Here is an 18,233-nt window from a genome sequence, read left to right on the forward strand (position 1 = left end):
GGAAAAAAAAAAAAATCTCTTCCATCCTTTATTAATCTTGTCCTCATCTGACACAACAAAAATGCACCATCAGTCTTTTTCTTACTTTGAAAAACAGGCCTGAAAGTCACCCCAAGAGCCAAAGTCTTTGTGTATAATTACTGTCTTGATTAACTAGAACAAAGGGCACAAAACATCAGCCATTATGCATTAGATTTAGTATTTTGGGGGCCAATTTAAAGACATTTCATTGACCAGCTTTCTTAAAAGAAACTTTGATATAACAAAAACTATGAAATAATTAAAAATAATTTTTTTTTTTTTTTTTTTTTAGTTTTTTGGTTGGATGGTTGTTTTTTAAAAAGCAGTCACATCCAAAGGAATGTAGCTTAGAGGGCAACTATGGGACTCATTGGAAGGCCTCAGTGATAATACTTGAATCTTCTTGGCCTCAGGTAGTTTCTTGCAGCAGTGCTGAGCTGGTGACCTATTTGGCTGATATAGGAAACTCAGTCATTAGCAAGTTTATGCATTCTAATATGAAAAGCAGATTTTCCTTGGAACATTTTCTTGGGGCAGGTTTCAGGGTCCCAAAACTGGCAGTGACTGTATAAACAGAAGAGGTAATGAGTAAAGGCTCCAACAGGTGATGCCATGCAAAATTTTTTTCATTTTCAGACTGCCATCCTGGGCTCCAAAGAGGGTATGCAAGAGAAACAGGGAATTTAACTATCTGCCTGAGCATAAAGTCTCAACAGAGGAGGATTAAATGAGAAGGGAAAGAGGAAGAAACTTGCAGGCAGCTGGAAATTTCAGAATTGAAGTTTTCAGAGGCCTGGTAGATATCTTACTATTCAGAAATAGCTGGATGTGTTGTATGGCAACCTTAAAGGTAGCACAGCCTCTGTGTCATTGCTTCTCCAACCTTACCGATGTGCCCAGTTTGTCTGAAGTGCCTTTATGCGCAACTAACTCCTCAAGTCTGTGGTTTCAGTGGTCACATCCCACCCTCTTCCCAGCAGACAGACTAACAGGGCAGTCTCAGAAATCCTGGAACAGATTTCATGCCCACAGCTAGCAAATATGAAGTCCAGACAGGATTGCTCCCTCTCCTGCTGCTAGAGGAGGTCTGAGGGGGTCTCAGCTCCTTGGATATAGAGAAATCAAAAAATATGCAGATCAGAAGCAATCTCTTTCAAGTGCTGACATTGATTCCCCCCACCCCACCCTTTTGAAATACACTTCTTGAGCTCTGAAGACAAGAACAACCTCCTCACATGCTGACCTGGCAATCATGTGGGACTTCTTCCAGTTCTGCCTGTGTGAAGTCTTGGCCCCTTCAAGTGGGCTTGCTCTGCTGGCACTTGTAAGGCAGGGGAGTTCCTCTCACTGGGCTCCAATTCCCATTTCTTGAGAAATTAGAGAAACATAGATGTTCTCTAATCTACAATTCAACTGAAGATCTAATCACAATTAAGTGGGTACTATATTGTTATATGTCAAGGCAGGTGGATGGAAGTTGAAAAGGGAACATGTTGACTTCAGTGAACAGAAGTGTTCACTTAGAAGACAGTATGAAAAAAACCCAGCCCTAGGGATTCATATTTAATATACTTGGAGACTTCCTGTTCACAGCAATCACCCTTCTCCCCAGCTGTGAGAAATTTAGAGGTGTGGGAGAGTTGACCCACAGAGGCATTGTATCAGCTAAAGAAAAGCTAAATGAATGCAAAAGTCAAAGTGGTTGGCCTTTAGATGTCTCCACAAAATGGAAAAAACCCCACATAATTGAACTAGCCCTGTCAGAACACCAGTTGCCCAAGTAAGACAAACAATGGGAGTAAGACTAGAAAAATGAATGTAAAACACACACTATAGCCCCAAACATGTTCTAGAGGGACAGTTTCAAACTGGAAGCTACTTTATCATGTCTTAATCTGGAGAGATGTTTCTTTAAAACTATTTAAAAGTGAACACTACATAAAAGGGATCTGATAGGTGGTGTTAAAAAGGAGAATGCTTTAGAAAAACACGACCCTGTGACATCTTTTGTGTCCCTATTACTTCTTAATCACTCTTTTCCCCCTATAGGGGACTCAAATGAGGCAGTGTTGCTTGGAAAATAGTAATTAATTTCTTATTACTCTGAAACCTTCAATTGGGAACCCAAGGGAACACCAGTACTAGTTAACTTTTGCAAGGCTTTATAAATGCACTGAAGGTCACTTTAGTATGACACTGAGCTGCTCCCAAATCAAGTGGGATCCCAGATAACACAAGCCACAGTCAACAACTCCATCCCAATAGGCAAAATATCCCCAACAGCAGAGCTCCAGCACAGCCAGAGGGTGTCCCAGGAAAGCTTTAGCAGAACAAGGCTCTGCAAAGGGCAGAGTTTTAGCAGACAGCCGTATTTCAAATGTTCTTAATGAGCTTGTCATCAAGGAGGCAGAGCAAATACCAACTGCAATTTGAAGCTGGGCAAAGGAAAACCAAGCAAGGATGTCTTTGAAATGCAGAAGAGCTTCCCAGAAGAGATGGAAATGTCACAGCACAATTCAAGGGACACTCTCCCCCTGTCACAGGGTTGGAACCAGCTGAAAAGCAGGAGCCCACCTTAATCCCTTAGCACAGTCACAAAACAATAGCCATTTCAGAGGTGCCAGTGGAGAACAACCTCATTTTCCACAGAAATAGAGGACAACTACAAAACAGAGTAATGACAACCCTGCTTCTGTTCCAACACAGAATTGCCTTCCAAGCTCTTAAACAGAAACAAACGTCAATTCCCATGTAAGTTACTAAGTGGGGCAGAGGAAGCCATTTAGACATCACAAGATAGCAATATAAATATCACAAAACAGTCATAATTCAAGTATTTTGTTTTATGCAGCAACATCCCAAGCTCAGCTGAGGTGTTGGTGTGGTGATACTCAAGCAATAGACAGGCCTAGGAACATCAGCCTCAACCCCTAGTCAATCAAACCTACGTACAAGGCAGCCTTGAACTGCAGCTCAGAGGTAACTACTTCAGAAATGTTGTGGCATGATTCCTTTCTGGGCACAGTAAATTCAAGTTTAATCGTGGAAAACCAAATGAGGGCTTCAGCCATACCAACATGTTATGACTGCTGAAAGTAAAACAGTCAAAAAACTGCTGAAAGAAAGCAGCTACCATCCTCCTTATCCTTGCAGAGGCACAGAGTTAAAAAATAAACCAGATTAGGAAAAAGGGAAGAAAAAAGGTGTTCAGAAAACAGCTTACAAAACAATCACCAGAATGTTCAGGGTAGGCTGACAAGAGCTGCTTCCAGCTTACTACATCTGCTAAAGTCATTACAGTGTCACCCCACCCTTGGGCTCCCAAGGGCAGGAGCAGAGGAGGGAGGGCTCCTCCTCATCTGCTGAGCCGGCTGTTTCTGGTGTGAGTGTAAATTCTCTCCATCCATTCAAGATTTTGCAAACAGGCCACTGGAAGAGGGAGTGCCTGTTTGCAGGGTTGGTCAAGCACTGTATTCCCAGAAAGGAGCTGATTTCCAGGAGAACTTGGCTAGAGCAAATCCTCACATCCAGTTTTACCTCTCTGCTCTAAGCTTGTCCCAGGCTTCCCCTGGAGCCAGCACAGAACCTGGGTCGGTGTAGATGTCCCTGATCCTCCTATCAATACTCCATTTCTAATTACTACTTTAAAACAAAGCACCCAGGCTCCCTCCAGAGACAGTAGTTTCCAAGACAGCTAAAATTTAAAATAAAACCCACCCTTTGCTACCAGATGCATCAATAGGATACTTTGCTTATGCTGTTGCAGAACAAAGCAAATGAAAAACCAGCCTTGATCACTTCCTCCAAAAAGCCTGAAGACACTGCTGCAGTGAGACAAACAAATGTCATTGAGCATCCTTACTCTCCACACAGACAGCTCTGAACCTCTGCCTGCACAGAGAAGCCTTTCTCCACCCCTGAGCTGCAAACATTTGAAGGAGGAAAGCATCTCTGCTTTGCCAGCATTGTCCCTGTTTGGAGAGAAAACATCTACAAACACTGTTTTTTATGACATTAAACAACTTTCCAGTAACTCCTAGCCAAAAATTCCAAATCACCCACCCTGCCTCTTCAGATGGCCTGTGTTTGACTGCAGTACTGCATACATTGGATAGAAACTGCAGCAGGACAGGAACGGATTCATAAATGGATCAAGTGTCCTCTGCTGCTGGGCTGGTGCCAGAAAGGCAGTACACATGGCAAGGCAGTACTGCATTCGGGATGGACACTGAAGGCTACACACCTTTATTTTTGAAAAAGGGGCTTGGGGTGGTCCTTCTTTAAACTTGGCTCTTCTTGTTAGAAAGTTATGAACACTGGTGCATACAGAAGCAGCTAGACAAGCTGTCCCAGGTATTTAGTGGTGGCCACTCACCTAAACCTGTCCTCTGGAATAAAGCCAACAGTGCTTGAGGAAAAGTGTTCAACCTACAGAAGTGTTTGTTTCTTCTCCTCAAATTCCAGGCACAGCTCAAGGGCCAACCAAGAGAAGGGCCTGCTGTATGAGTAAGTATTTACTTTTTGTATCATGACTTTGGTCTCTTACAAGGCTTAAAATTCAAATACACAGACACACTGGGAAGTGGAAACACAGAGAACTGAAGTAGTTTCTCAGATCAAACAACAGGGCAAATCTGGGTGTACAAACAGATCACAAGTCCTGCATCATAGCTGATGAATTACACTCTCTTGAAATACTATGTAAAGAAAAAAAAAAAAAAAGCTCATTTTCTAAAGGAACCCAACATGTACCAATTGCACCTGAAATAAAGCACAGTGTTGGCAATTACTGTGTCTGGTAGCACTTCTGACCAGTGGATACAAGGCTATTGACAGTCCACAAGCAAATTACAAAACTGCATTTGCAATTTGGTGTAGAGCTACAGCCACATTTGAAACCTAGAAAGCTGCTAGATTGCCACTTATCTGTTAGAATAAACAGAAGTGTACTGGGTCTGGCCAGCTTTTACAAGATAGTATTAATGCTCAGAGACATTTTCTCTGACAGTCCCTTCTGTGTATAAAGGGGGGATCAGGAAGACAAGGACCTAGAAAAAGAGGCAGAGCAGCAAAAAGCAGATGCAAGATAGAAACAGTGATCTCTACAAAATTTAAAACAAAAGCTCCACCGACACTAAAGAAAAATGACTAAAAATTAATGCTACTTGCAAGAACAGGCATGGCAGAAAGGATATGAAGATGCAAGATTGGTCCATGAGTTGCAAGAAACCTTCTTTCCCTGTTTCTACTTAGAACACTTTAAGGGTGTGCCTTTAGTGAAGATACAGCAGTTAACCATGAAAGTAATCTTGGCCTCTTCTGGTACCAAATAAATCCACTTACTAACTCTGGAAAGCAACACCTTCAAATAAAGGGTGCTGTGTTCTCCATCAAGAGCCAGAAACCTAACTCCAAAAGTCCCCAGTCTAAGAGGGAGCTTCCAAAAAGCCAGTGCATCCCCAGGAATTGAGAGTTGTGACCTTTCTGTGCCCCTCTCCTAGGTGACAACTGCAGCCAGTGAGCAGCACCAGTGAAACCAAATGGAGTAGCAAAGGACAGGCACATGCTCACCTCCTGACACTGTGTGGACAACCAGCAAGTCCCAGGACTCCCAGGAGCTGCCAGGACTCCCAGATGAGCAAAGATCTTCCACAGTGATACTTCAGTGCCAAGTCCCACATCCCAGATAAAGAGAGAAGAGCAGCCTCCCTGCCCAGAGGTTCCTTTGGGTCCTGATAAAGTTACACTAACCATAATAGCCTTGTTTTACGTATTACATATACTGTAACATTAAAAATTGGTCTGCAGTTATGTAATTGCAGAGGAAATGGCTACAGCCCTTCTCAGCCCAGCTGAAAACGCCATCCCACGACGCCTCCACCGCAGGCACGGCTCCCAGGGGCTGCAAGGGAAGAGCTCCCACCCTGCCTGCAAGCAGAGGAGCAGCAGCAGAGGCAGAGGTGCTTCAGGACTGTGCTCATACTTCACTGTCTGTCAGGTTTTCCATTACAAACACTGCTGACACAGTTTATAGCTTAACCATTTCAAGCCACATCCATGCAAAACTTGGCAGAGGGAGCTGCTCTGCCCCCCCCACCTCTTCCACCTTAAAGAAATCTGTCAGATTCCTGCTTTAAAGTCACAACATTTCTTTACTGCAACAGAAATACATTTTTAAGTCATTCCACGAGGCTTTTTTTGGTTAAGGTTTAAAAGAAGCCTATGTAGTCGACAGACAGGACTTACGTCAACTATTCACAAAGTTTTTCTGAAACAACTCAGAAATGTTTAGATAGTGTTGGACAGAGCAGGTTGATTACACCATGCCTTTAAACAAATCACAGTCACCTCCAGCAAGAAACATAAGCCCTGCAACTATAGCCCCTTCCCAGACAACATCTGTAGAGACTGTAAATCTCCTTTTTTTCTCCTGGTGTATTTGTGACCATTGCTACATACAGATTTTTCTCCCAGATAAGGAAAAAAGAAAGAGATAAATATTCATCAGATACAACAGGCACACTGCTCTTATAAACAGAATTAAGGTCTGAAGGACAACTTTTGTTGAGCCAAAGTAGGTGTTTGTTGCAAAAACCAAATGCTGGAGTCTGAGATCTGGTACACTACTAAATAACTTGTTCTGAAGCACAACAGCTTTATTTAAGTCTGGCAAGGTTTGCTTCCACAGTAATTGCAGAAACAAACAGGTTATAGTGACCCAAAGGCTTCAGAACTCAGATTAAGGGTTTTGGAAATTATTCACCACATATGCTACACTGACCTTGCTCTTAAGTCATAATATTGGACATAAGTTTCAACTTCAAATAATGTCCAAGTAATAACTTTCACTAGCACAATTATGAAGACAACTTATCCAGCTCTTTCAGTGAAAGAGAAAACCAAATGACACAAGCCCTACCAAATGTGAGACACCTTAAATACCATCTCTTACACGACAAAAGTAACACTGAATAATACTACACAGTAAATGTGACACACTTAAGATGAAGCTAAAGAAGCTTGATGAAAACCAAATAAGGCTTCAATCAATCAAAAAGCAGATATTTACCCCCCTTCTGTCTCTACCCTTAACACTGGGCTTTGAACAAGCACAGCTTACATCCTTTCAGGAGAGCCCACAACTTGTACGCAAACATCAGAAAAGATGGTAACTCAAGCTCAGGCCCTTGAAGTGTGCAGAATAAAACATCCAGCAGGATGTGAAACATGCACTATCATTTGAAAACTGATTGTGAGTTTCCTTGTGTAAAAAACATCAGGACATTTGACCAGAAAAGAGAAGGTGTTTCTTTCCTCTGAAAGCCATGCAACAAAGCCAAGTTAAAGTTTTTCTACTCCAAAAAACAAAAGAACCATTTAAGTGTCCTTGGCAACCATGTTCAGGCAAGCTTTTAAAATGAAACAGTCATCTGTGCCTTTACACATCTAACCTCCCCAAAGTACAGTTAAACACCCAAAGCAAACATGATACACTATATACATTTCTATACATACAAGAAGTCCAAAATATTTGCCCAACAGCACATTCCACACACACTGTCCAGTCTGACAGGACTTCTCAGCTGTCAGTTAAAAAGCTGCCTAGCCACTCTTCCTTCCTTTCATTGAAGACATTTTCCCTGCTGCAGGTGACATCCAAAACACCTTGCATCTCCTTTGCATGGATTAGAAGAATGAGCTTAATTTACACATCACAGGTAAAGTTTCACAACATTTACAAGGCAAAAATAACCATACTGTGAAATTAATTACTAGACTTGTGAATAGCCCAATAATCTTATTTTCTTGACAATTATATCCCCATGTTCTTAGAGGTCATAACCACATCTCCTAGGTTTGCTTGCTTATGTTGAGCAGATAATCAAATTCAAGCCATAATTCATAAGTTTTGAAAGCTGACTCTTGAGAAACTTTTGCTAGTTTCATTACATGCCATCCAAAGGTTCACCTGTAGCTGAAGAGACAAGAAGACATAGTATTGAGGTCACTCCTGTGGTATCCCTAACCTAGGGAAGAATTAAGAGACTCTTTGGAGTCCTGTTATTGGAATAACTAAACCATGAGTTCCTTACCAGAATGGTTAAAAGAGGCATCCAAACAAGAGATACTCTCTCCATCACCAATCTGTGACTTATGAGCTTATCTGTTGGGTTTTTTTTTAAGATTATAGGTATCTTTATTTTGTACATACATAAATAAAGAGCAAAATCACAGCATGGAATTCCAGGCTTCATATTTCCTTTCTTGTTTACATGAACACTAAGGAATCTGGCTGCCAAGCATCAGAATATAGTTTTAAGAAGTATAATCCAAATTCAAGGATGTTCCCTGAGAAGAGTCACATTCCTGGACCCACTAATTAATTCAAACCCTGACATTCTCCATTTCTATCTCGGCATACCATGTGGTTCAATACAATGTGGTCTGAACTGTGCAAGGCAGAGAGGCCACACTAAATGAAAACACAAAGGAACTGTAACTGGAATTCAGACACTTCTTGTATTATTTAACAGCCCAGTTAATTCCCCTGGCTCCATAAGCCATTATCCAAGACAAGGATATCATTAATATGAATATAAGTTGTCACAATATAACCAGGCTTGCTCTGGTGGCAGGGACACCCACTACTGACAATGAGAAGCTATAGGCTTGGAAGGGAGAATGCTTATCCACTAGGCCAGACATAAGTTCAAGAAGTGAAGACATTTTTCCTTCTTCAATCATAACTATTGTTTTAAAGTGGGGTAGATGAGCAGTTTGGTTTCTATTAGTTTTGCAAGTGATGCAGTCAGTACCCAGGAGATGGGTATTTCTGTTCACACCAGCCAATGCCTTTCTACACACAATCCTTCTGGACTTCACACTAAGTCACCAGCCAGCAAATGACTGCAACACTTTGAGCCAAACAAGCATGAAGCTCTCATACAACAGAGAAATTACCACTCCATCAAAAGAAGGAAAAATAAAATACAATGCATAGTCATCTTTGTGGATAACCTGGCTCCAAAGCTCTGGAAGCTGAATTTGAACCTCATATCAGGGTGCCCTTGTGTCCCCAAGTTCTGCTGTGCCCAGCACACTCCAGAGCCTACCAGTGGCAAGAGCCGTCAGTGCGGAGGTACCACAATGTAAGCCTTGGCTTGAATGGATCCAAATGTCAGCAGCTCCTCTGGATGAGGACACACAAGTCACGAGTGGGCTGGAAACCAGTCCTGGACAACAGCTCTGGATTAATACACAAGGAGTGCTGGAGGGGAGGAGGGGGAGCTGCTGAAGACAGGCAGTTATTCAAACCAGCTGCTCAGCCACTCCAATCACTCACACGTACACAGTCTCCTGCATGTGTTCTGCCCAACTCAAAGCTACCAGGCATCCAAAACTTAAAGTACATAAAAGAAATCTACACAAACACTTGCCAAAAGTCTCATTTTCCAAGTGCAAGCTGGCTATTCCACGCATGGCAGAAGGGGATTTCATCTTGCTTTTACATGACAACCTCTGCCTCTTTGCCTCAAAATTCCCCAATTAACACTTCTGCAATAAGTTTTCAAACTGCATGGCCACGTATTTATCTGCACACATTTTCTCCCCTCCCTACTGAGCTCTGGGCCATGGACTAAGCTGTCAAGCCAAGTTTCATCCCAAGAAATTTTTAAACACTCATCCTATAAATCCTCTGCAAAGGGAGTTAGTAATGGAAATACTGACAGAAACTTGAAGAGACAGCAGGGCAACTATAGCAGCCTACTATACATCAGCTTCATTAGCTGCAGATCCTTCTCTCTGTCACCTTCATTTTCCATTAGCGTACCTTGGCTAATTAACACACAAAACCTATGAAACATTCTTACAGTAGAAGGCAACATTTGGCCCCCAGCCCAAATCAACATTGAGAAACTTCAACATCCTCTGCCAGACATAGTAACTGTACCAGATGGAGCAAACACAGCTAACAAGTAGTGATGAGGAAACTGAAAGCAGAGGAACAAATGCAAAAATCAGACCATTGGAAGAGGGAAGAGCAGCAAATATAACTTACCACTTTCATTTTTCTCTATGACATCCACAACCTCTCCAGCCTGGAGGCTGATCTCAGAGTTCTCCTGCTTCTCATAGTTGGACACCACCACATATTGCTCCAGGATCATGGGTTCAGAGCTAGCATCAGCACCTGGGGAAGGGAAAAAGCAAGCCGTAAGCCAGCTTCCAGCCATGGCTCCTTGAGAGCGACCTCCGTCCATCCGATTCACAACAGGCCAACTTGTCACCAGAGCCAAGCGAATCAGCAAACAACCTTGGCTCGCAGCATATCCCCAAATGGCTGGCCATATAGAAACAGCCTCCTCTGGCCCACAACCCAGCAGCACAGAGGGACATTGGAGAGAAGAAGAAGAAAAAAGGGGAGGAAAAAAAATATAAAAATGAGCCAAAAAAGTGAATTAGTTGCACAGTTTCATGATGGATTCTCAAAATAAACCTCTTCCCAACATGGTTTCCACAATCCTTGCTCCCATTCAGAGAGAAAAATCCTGGGCAGAAGTAGTATAAATCCACAGCTGAGCCATCCCCCCAGTAAACCCAAAGAAGAAACAGCTCTCCCCTTGGCGGCTCAGCTCCTTCTCCACTCTAAAGGCTTGAGCTGAAAGTCAAGAGGGGGCTGTAGATGCCAATCATATTCGTCTGCACTGCAGCCCTTAAATAGAAACACATGAGCGGGACTGAAAGAGAGGGAGGTGGGGTGGAGGGAGCGAGGGGAGGGCGGGGAAGACTGTTTACTTGAAACAGAAGAAGAAAAAAAAAGTTATAGCGCCAGATCGCTGCTCAAACTCGGTCACCCCCCGCCTGCCCCCCGCCAGCTCCGCAGTTCCGCATTCCCCCGGCAGAGCAGCCCCGGCGGGACGGGGCTCGGCTCCCCCTGCATCGCCTTCCTGGAGCCCTCGGAGCCAACCCCCAGTTGTTCGATTTCTCTTCGGACTAAGGGCTTTCGACTGTCAGAGCCATTTATGAATGAGAGCAGGCGCTTAGGCGAACAGGGGCCACGAAAGGTGCGCAGTAATGCTCTCCTCCCCCCCTTCCCCCACACTACTGGTCCTTTTTTTATTATTATTTCTGACTTTTTCACCCCCAAACCGAGATCATGCATTTCGAGGTGGAGCCACGAGGCAGGCACAGCACAGTGCCAGATGTGGAGGGAGCCCTTGGGCTGCTGCATCTCGGCTCTGCAATGCAACACAAACAGCACAGACGGGGCCTCTGCGCTCCCAGACCCAGGCACAGACTGACTGTGCTCGGCCTGAAAACCGCCTTGAAAAGCAAGGAAAACCTCTCCGTTTAGGTCTTTACTTTGTAAGAGCCAACATGCCTTAATGCCAAATTGTTTTTTCAGGTTTTCTCAATTACAGCAGTTTGGGACACAAGCATTATTATACATTTTACATATTAAGAGGCAGTTCCGGTTGCTCTGGATTAAGATGCGGATTGAAAGGGGGCACAGAAGCAGATACAACTTGCTGAATGTCCCATTTTACACAGCAGGGACAGAGCCAGGAGCCGACTCTGGGTTTTCCTTAATTTCTGATGACAAATTGGCTACAAAACACAGGAAGGAAGCAGCATGGTCTGAAACTGTCCACCAGAAAAGTCAAGGGACTGACAGCCAAGCACAGGATGCTGGGTGCTGTATTTCCAAACTCAGCACGTTCATATGTGTTTGGACTGGAGATGCAAAGTGATTCTACAGGCAAGTAATTAGCGTCCCTGCCAAGAAAGAGGTAAAGAATACATCAGCCATTAAAACAGCATCCTGTGAAATGAAAATCCTAGGAAAAAAAAAGGCAATTAATTCAACTGTTTCCTGAAAGGAAACACTATCACAATGCCTCCCCTTGGACCAAGTTTAAGAAATCCAGAAAATTAGAAGGCTAACTTGCTCCTTAAGCATGCCTCTGCCTCTCCTCAAATTACTTAAGTTAATTTTCTTTAAAGAGGAGTCATCTCCTCCAGAAGCTTGTGTTTAAGGTTTAGCTTTTCTATAGATAGTTGAACCACAGCCAGTAGCAGGAATAGGAGAAGACCATGAACTGACAACATGGAAATTTATAATACAAATTTTTACCATAGCCGTCCATTCCAAGTAAGCATCATGCTTTTCTTCATGATCAATCAACCTGACTCGTGCACTCTGGTTTAAACCAGTGCTAATTGGGCTAACTAGAGTATGAGGAGATGCTTTCCCCTGTTTCCCACATAGTCTCTTCCCCAGTCCAGAATCCAGCAGCATTATAATCTTGCTTCAACCTACTTAGGGAAGTAATACCTACAACCCCTACTTTGTTTTAGTCTTGAGATAAATACAAGTTTTTTAACCAGAAACAAAAGCTGTCATGGATTTATGTTTATGCATGTGCAACAGCAGAGAATTCAGTGTGTAGAAAGGCAAGAGGGACCAAAGAGTAGCACAGGGAGCAGGGGACATGCTGGAAGCTAATTAATAAACCAACAACTCAAATGCCTTCTTTCCTCCAATCTACTAGGCAGTTCTCATAGGGCTGGAGTAAGGGGAAAAAAAAAAACCCGAAAGACTGCATTGGCTTGGTGGCAGGAGCAGTGTTCATGTGATACATGCGTCCCTGCTGGGAACAAGGAGAGGACCAGGCTGGAGCACAGGCTGGCAAACACCCCACCAGCAGACACAGAGGCCAAGCCAGGGACCGTGTGCCAGGGGAGTGCCCTTGCCAGGCAACATGGAGAATCAGCACTCCAAATCCACCTCCACAGCTCTGCTTAAATATATATATAAGAGAAAAAAAAACAAAAAAACCCCAACCAACCGAAAAAAAAGCAGTACTTAAAACAGTTTGGCAAGATACTTTATATCTGCATTCTGGTATCTGAAACCCAGCAGGGCTTCTTAGAGTTACTGTGTCCTACCTTGGATAAGGTAGTCACTGCAGGAGAATGTCTTTCTCACTACAGTGGTTAGAAGAACACATACAATTAAGAAACTGTTTAAACAGACACTTGTATAAGTGCTACAGGGCTCCTATGAAGACAAAAATAATAGAAATAGGGTGATAAATTCCTTGGTCTAGGCAAGGTCAAACGAACTTGTTCATTTACAGCTGCAGCACATCATGCCTAGAGGATATCCCCCTTTTGAGGCACGGGTCCCTGTGGCTCCTGGAGTGATGATCACCCAAGATTAGGTACTTCACAGTGGGGAAAATTTCAGTAAGAGCAAAGAAAGGAAGAAGAGGAGGAGGAAAAGACAGAGAAACAGCTCCTTCCAGTAACCAAAAGCCTTAACCATTTTCTGGGTAGCCTAGTTTGGGCTGTTACTACATTCCTTTCAGGCACAGTCAGTAGAGCAAGGGACTTTAATCATTCTCAGCCTTCCATTCCCCACAAGCTTTAGATGAATTACTCCTCAGTGACACTCAGGGTGCCCAAAACATTGCTGCTACACTATGTCAGACTCTCCAAAGAGGATTCAAAAGAAAAGACAGGGAGCACCACAGGGAGCACAGCACCAATTTTACCCACTGCCATGGGCGCTTCCGCATCCCTGCCAATTAGTTCAGGTCTCATTTGTAACACAGGACACAGCATGCAGTGAGGAGTACAGCCTGCTCAGTGCAAGCACACCAGCACAGAGGGATGCAGCGTGGCACAAGTTCCCCAGCAAGCTCACACACAGCTGCAATGCCACCCTGACACAACAGCCGTACTTTTAAAAAAGCGTCTTCAGCCCAGGCAGGAGAAATGGAGAGCAGATGATAGCATAACATTGATGTGCCAGGTAAAGGTCCCCCCTTCCTCTCCCTCCAAAAAAGCAGAATTACTATTTCGGTTAAGCTCCAACTTGCAAGCCCTCCCCAGAGCAGAGCACAGATTGCTGGCTGAAATAAGAGTTTGCTTGCCTCTCCATTTCTTTTTGCCTCGAGTCCGTTTCCTGGTTAAAGTCTTGAGGATAGCCCTCCTCCTCTCCATAGGGCTTCACTTTACAATCCTCCCGCTCCTCACCTCAGGACTTCTCTTCCTGGGGCGGAGCAGAAATGTCATTGGAGCTTGTCCATGCCCCTCGCAGCTGGCATTATTAAGTGACACAGTTGCACCATGTCCCCCTCACCGGGCAGCGAGGAGGGAGCATCATTCCTCCTGCTGTACTCAGAGACCAGCAACTACTGTGAAAGCCTTCTAAATAGGAGCGCAGAACGTCCGTTCCAATAACATCATCCTCCTCCTCCTCCTGTGTTGCAACAGCTAAGACCTACAATGGTTTTGCAATAGCCAAAAATGAAAACCACCAACTGGACTCCAAAAATAAAATCATCTGGATATGGGAATGTGAGACTCCTGATCTTTGCCAGATTACTCTGTTGTTATCAGGCTATAAACACGTCTGCTCTTTTAATCCATACAGTGCACAGGCTTTTCTATTGCTCTTTCATGATTAGCAATCACGCATTTACAGGCTGAGACTAAATGAATTGGTACTGGGCTGGTCAGTGGAAGTCCTGCAGAAGCAGCCAAAACCACAGAAACGGCCAGTGAACACCATAAGGCTGAGTCACAGCTGAACAACCAGCTGGCAGGTAGTCCAGCCCTTCCGACATGGGCACAGCTGCTGGGGACACGTGCAGGGTCTGCACGCTGGGCTGTCTGGCAGACACGGCCCCGAGTGTCCTGGCATTCCATAACATAATGGCAGAGCTCTGCACTTTTCCATGCATAGGGAGGAGTAACTGCGGTAGCTTGGATCTAGAGCTGCGGTTTCTTCTAAAGCCAGTTCTTGAAGGGTAAACTTTTATGTATCTCTGGAAAACTCCTTTTGGAGAAGGACAAAGGGAAAAAAAACCCAAAACCAGAATAACAGCAAGCCTACTTAAAATCCACAGATCAGTCTAACCCCTTACAGCAACCATACACCCAGCTCTAAACATATGGAATTCCTTCCCCTCAAAACTTCATCTCTTTCCTTTCTTATCAGGACCACATGACTATAATAAATAAACATAAAAATTGCATGTTTTCTTTGAGCCTTCCACCCATGATTTATCTTGAACTGTGTTAAGATAGAGAGCTTAGGTCTGCCTAAAAATTGGGTTAAGTGTGTATTGCACACAAGATAAAACAGACTTTGCCATGTAATGCATGCGAGAGTACATAAGAGTTCATCCTATTGCAGCAGTGTTGGAAAAGCAGTTCTTAAAATAACCAGTTCCTAGAGTAAGCAGTGAGATGAGACTAATGAAGCCTGCTACAAATCTCTATGGGGACAACATGGATTCAGATCAAAGCTGTTCCAGTCTAGGATCTCTCTTCTATTCAGTGTGAAGGTTTTTGTTTTGTCTTGGTGTTTTAGATTTTTGTCCATTTTTTTATTCTTTGTGTACCCTAAACAGCTGGGGTTTTAACTCATCTCCTAGTTACTCCTGGACTCCAGGCTGTCACGCTGCAGCCCTGTTGCAACTTATCAAAATTCAGGCTGCATTTATACATCAATTATTACTGAAGGTAAGACTACTGCTGCCACAGGCAGTAGCATCCCTCCTGCCAGATAGCAATCCTCCCAATCCTAATAGTGTTTGGCTTCAGAGTTCAGAGGCTCTTGGTGTGGCAGCCCTGAGCCACAAAGCTTTAGGGACAGAGACAAAAGTTCATCATCTCCCCCAGTGATTCAGAAATTCAGTACAAATCCAGTCTCAAGGTCTGGATTATCACCAGTAATAGAAGAAAATAAACATTTGGGCAAGTCTATCAAATAGGTTATTAATACACCGATTTCTGTAGTTCTTCCCTGAGCTTGGCGAGGTAGCTCTTTTACAAAGCACGGAGACACTCACCTGCATTTTCAAAAGAGTATCAGAAGCAGATGACATCCTGCTATTAGACAGAGAGGGGTGGAAAGCAGAAAGGGAATGGTTTGGATCTGACCACCTAGGTAATGCAGATGACCCAAAGCCAGAGGAGTTTGGCCTAAAACCTTGTCCAAATGCCAAAGAATGCCTGAGAATAAAACACAACTGAGCATCATGCATCCAGCAATGGCCAGGTCAGCATGTAAACCCTCTCACCCCAGGCTGGCAGCTGTGACTGATGTACAAGCAGTTTCTCCCTAAGTGAGCATCCATCCAGCTTCCTCGCTCATGTGCCCTGCAAGCCTTTCAGAACATGAGGTAATAGTAGCCAAAGCTCTAGCCCTTCTTGCTATCTTTTGGCCCAAACTTGCCAAGATCTGGTCTAGATGGTAACTCCATGAGCTGTACTAAGTCTCTCCTAACCTCCTGGGTTGCTGCTGCCAACAGCTACAGGGGGCCCATGTAACAGCACACATTGCCACCAAGAAGAGACTATCATCTGCAATCATAGCAGCAAAAAATTAACTGGATGGCTGGATTCATTCCCTACCCTAAGACACATGTAGTACTTCCTGTCACTTCCAGGAACCAAGATCTGGGTGAGCCTTCAAGTAGCAGCTTTAAGGTAGACTGTGGCTTCCAGCACTGGAGTGTGTGTGACACACAGCTAAAACCAGCAGCAAGACACAGTCCCCACAGGGAGCACCTCAGGAATGAGCCTGGCCCATGGTAAATGGCAGGAACTCTCTCAAGCAGCTGCTCCAGTGCAGTTCTTCCCTCTTTAAAGCCTCAGCAGCATTTCCAATGAAATCCTGACCAACAGAAAAATTCAGCGCTGACCTTTGCCAAGTGGAGCCTATTGGTCTTGGGATTTTTATTTTTTATTTTTGATCTGCTAGGTTTTAAAACAGAGCCAAGAAAAATTAGAGGCAGGAGGGTGAAAGTAAGAAGTTGAGTCCTCTTTCCACTCCTTCTTGGAAAGTTGGCTCTCTGAACAGTGATTCCAACCAACTAGGTTACAGGTAGCAACAGTTAAGAATACTTAAGTATTTTGCACACAAATCTGCTAAACTGCTTGGAGATTTTTACACAGCTGCCAAACTGGGTCTTCCACCAGTATGAAGTCACCAATATACTTTGGCATTTGCCCTAGTCCTGTTCAGTGGTTTAACACATTCCCATCCCTCCACATGGCACAAAGCATTTTGACACCAGTCAGGGTGACCAAACTAGGGTCCCACCACAGCACCTTCCAGGGTGTGGCTGTGTGGCACCCATCTTTTTCCAAAGTACAAAATGAAACCACTTTAAAGTCTTGGTTAATCTCCACTTCATGGAGCAGGTTCATAACCTCAGCTAGAGTTTGGGCAGCATGAAACTGGCTTCTGTTCTCATCTCCAAGCCACATCCTAGCTAGCTAGGGCACATCCAGATTCAAGCCTGATCTATCAGCTTGACATATCAGGATACAGCCTAAGGCAGACCTGGACTGAAGAACAGCTATTTTGGAAACTGGAGATTCATTTGGATGAGAAACAGAAAGGCCACATGAACTAGAACAGCATGGGGAGCTAATGTATGTACTTGCCACACGTACATAAGACTTCTGAGCAGCGCTTATCAACAGTTCACCTTCTCGAGCACCATGCAATGCAATTAATTACTTTTATTTGCACACTCATCATGCAGAGAATTTTTTTTCCAAATTAGCAACATGCATTTAGCTAAAATCAGTAAACAGAAGGGAAACAAAATTGTATCTATTAAAGATTTTGCATCCTTTCCCTTTGAGAAGGCAAAAAACCTTGGCATTCACAGTTTGCCATTTTATATATGACAACATGAAATGGTCCCAACAGATCTATTGAGTCAAAGAAACCAAACCTCACCCTCCAGCCAGGTAATCTGAAGGGTTCGTGTCATTTTTCCTGAGGGACACCACCTCTTCTGTCTCCTCCTTAACATGTTTCTCTGCTGCTCAGTCTGATTCTGTTACTCTGTCTCAACTCCTCCATAACCTATGAAGCAGCAGGCTCCTGTGACTGAATACTTCAGATACTTCTGCACTTTTATATCCAGTTACCACCCTCAAATTAGACCTATTCTGTAAAGACGAGGAAGAACCCCCCAAGGATAAATTCAGCTTCTGTAAAGAACAGCATTTCTGGAATCACAGCCGTCTTGCTCACTAAAGACTTCAGACAAGCAAGCACTCATCCATTGAGGATGGTGGGATTTTGTTCACATACTTTCAACAGGGCATGAACTGGAATATTTACCAAATCTGGTATGGAAATCAGCAGGAGTGTTTCCATCTGTCCTTGCCCTGAG

At 43.8% G+C, this 18,233-nt stretch overlaps 1 protein-coding gene across 5 annotated transcripts in view; it reads right to left on the reverse strand.

Annotated features, from left to right (window-relative positions):
- The window catches only part of SH3PXD2A (SH3 and PX domains 2A), a 247,607-nt gene that overhangs the window by 61,341 nt on the left and 168,033 nt on the right, over window positions 1-18,233 (reverse strand). For all 5 annotated transcript variants that reach the window (XM_015633362.3, XM_015633361.3, XM_015633364.3 and 2 more), the window contains one exon: window positions 10,082-10,213. In XM_015633362.3, the coding sequence (XP_015488848.1) occupies window positions 10,082-10,213 (132 nt within the window). The remainder of the gene's footprint in view (window positions 1-10,081; window positions 10,214-18,233) is intronic.

The sequence above is a fragment of the Parus major genome, chromosome 6 (genome assembly GCF_001522545.3).
Source record: "Parus major isolate Abel chromosome 6, Parus_major1.1, whole genome shotgun sequence".
Classification (NCBI taxonomy): domain Eukaryota; kingdom Metazoa; phylum Chordata; class Aves; order Passeriformes; family Paridae; genus Parus; species Parus major.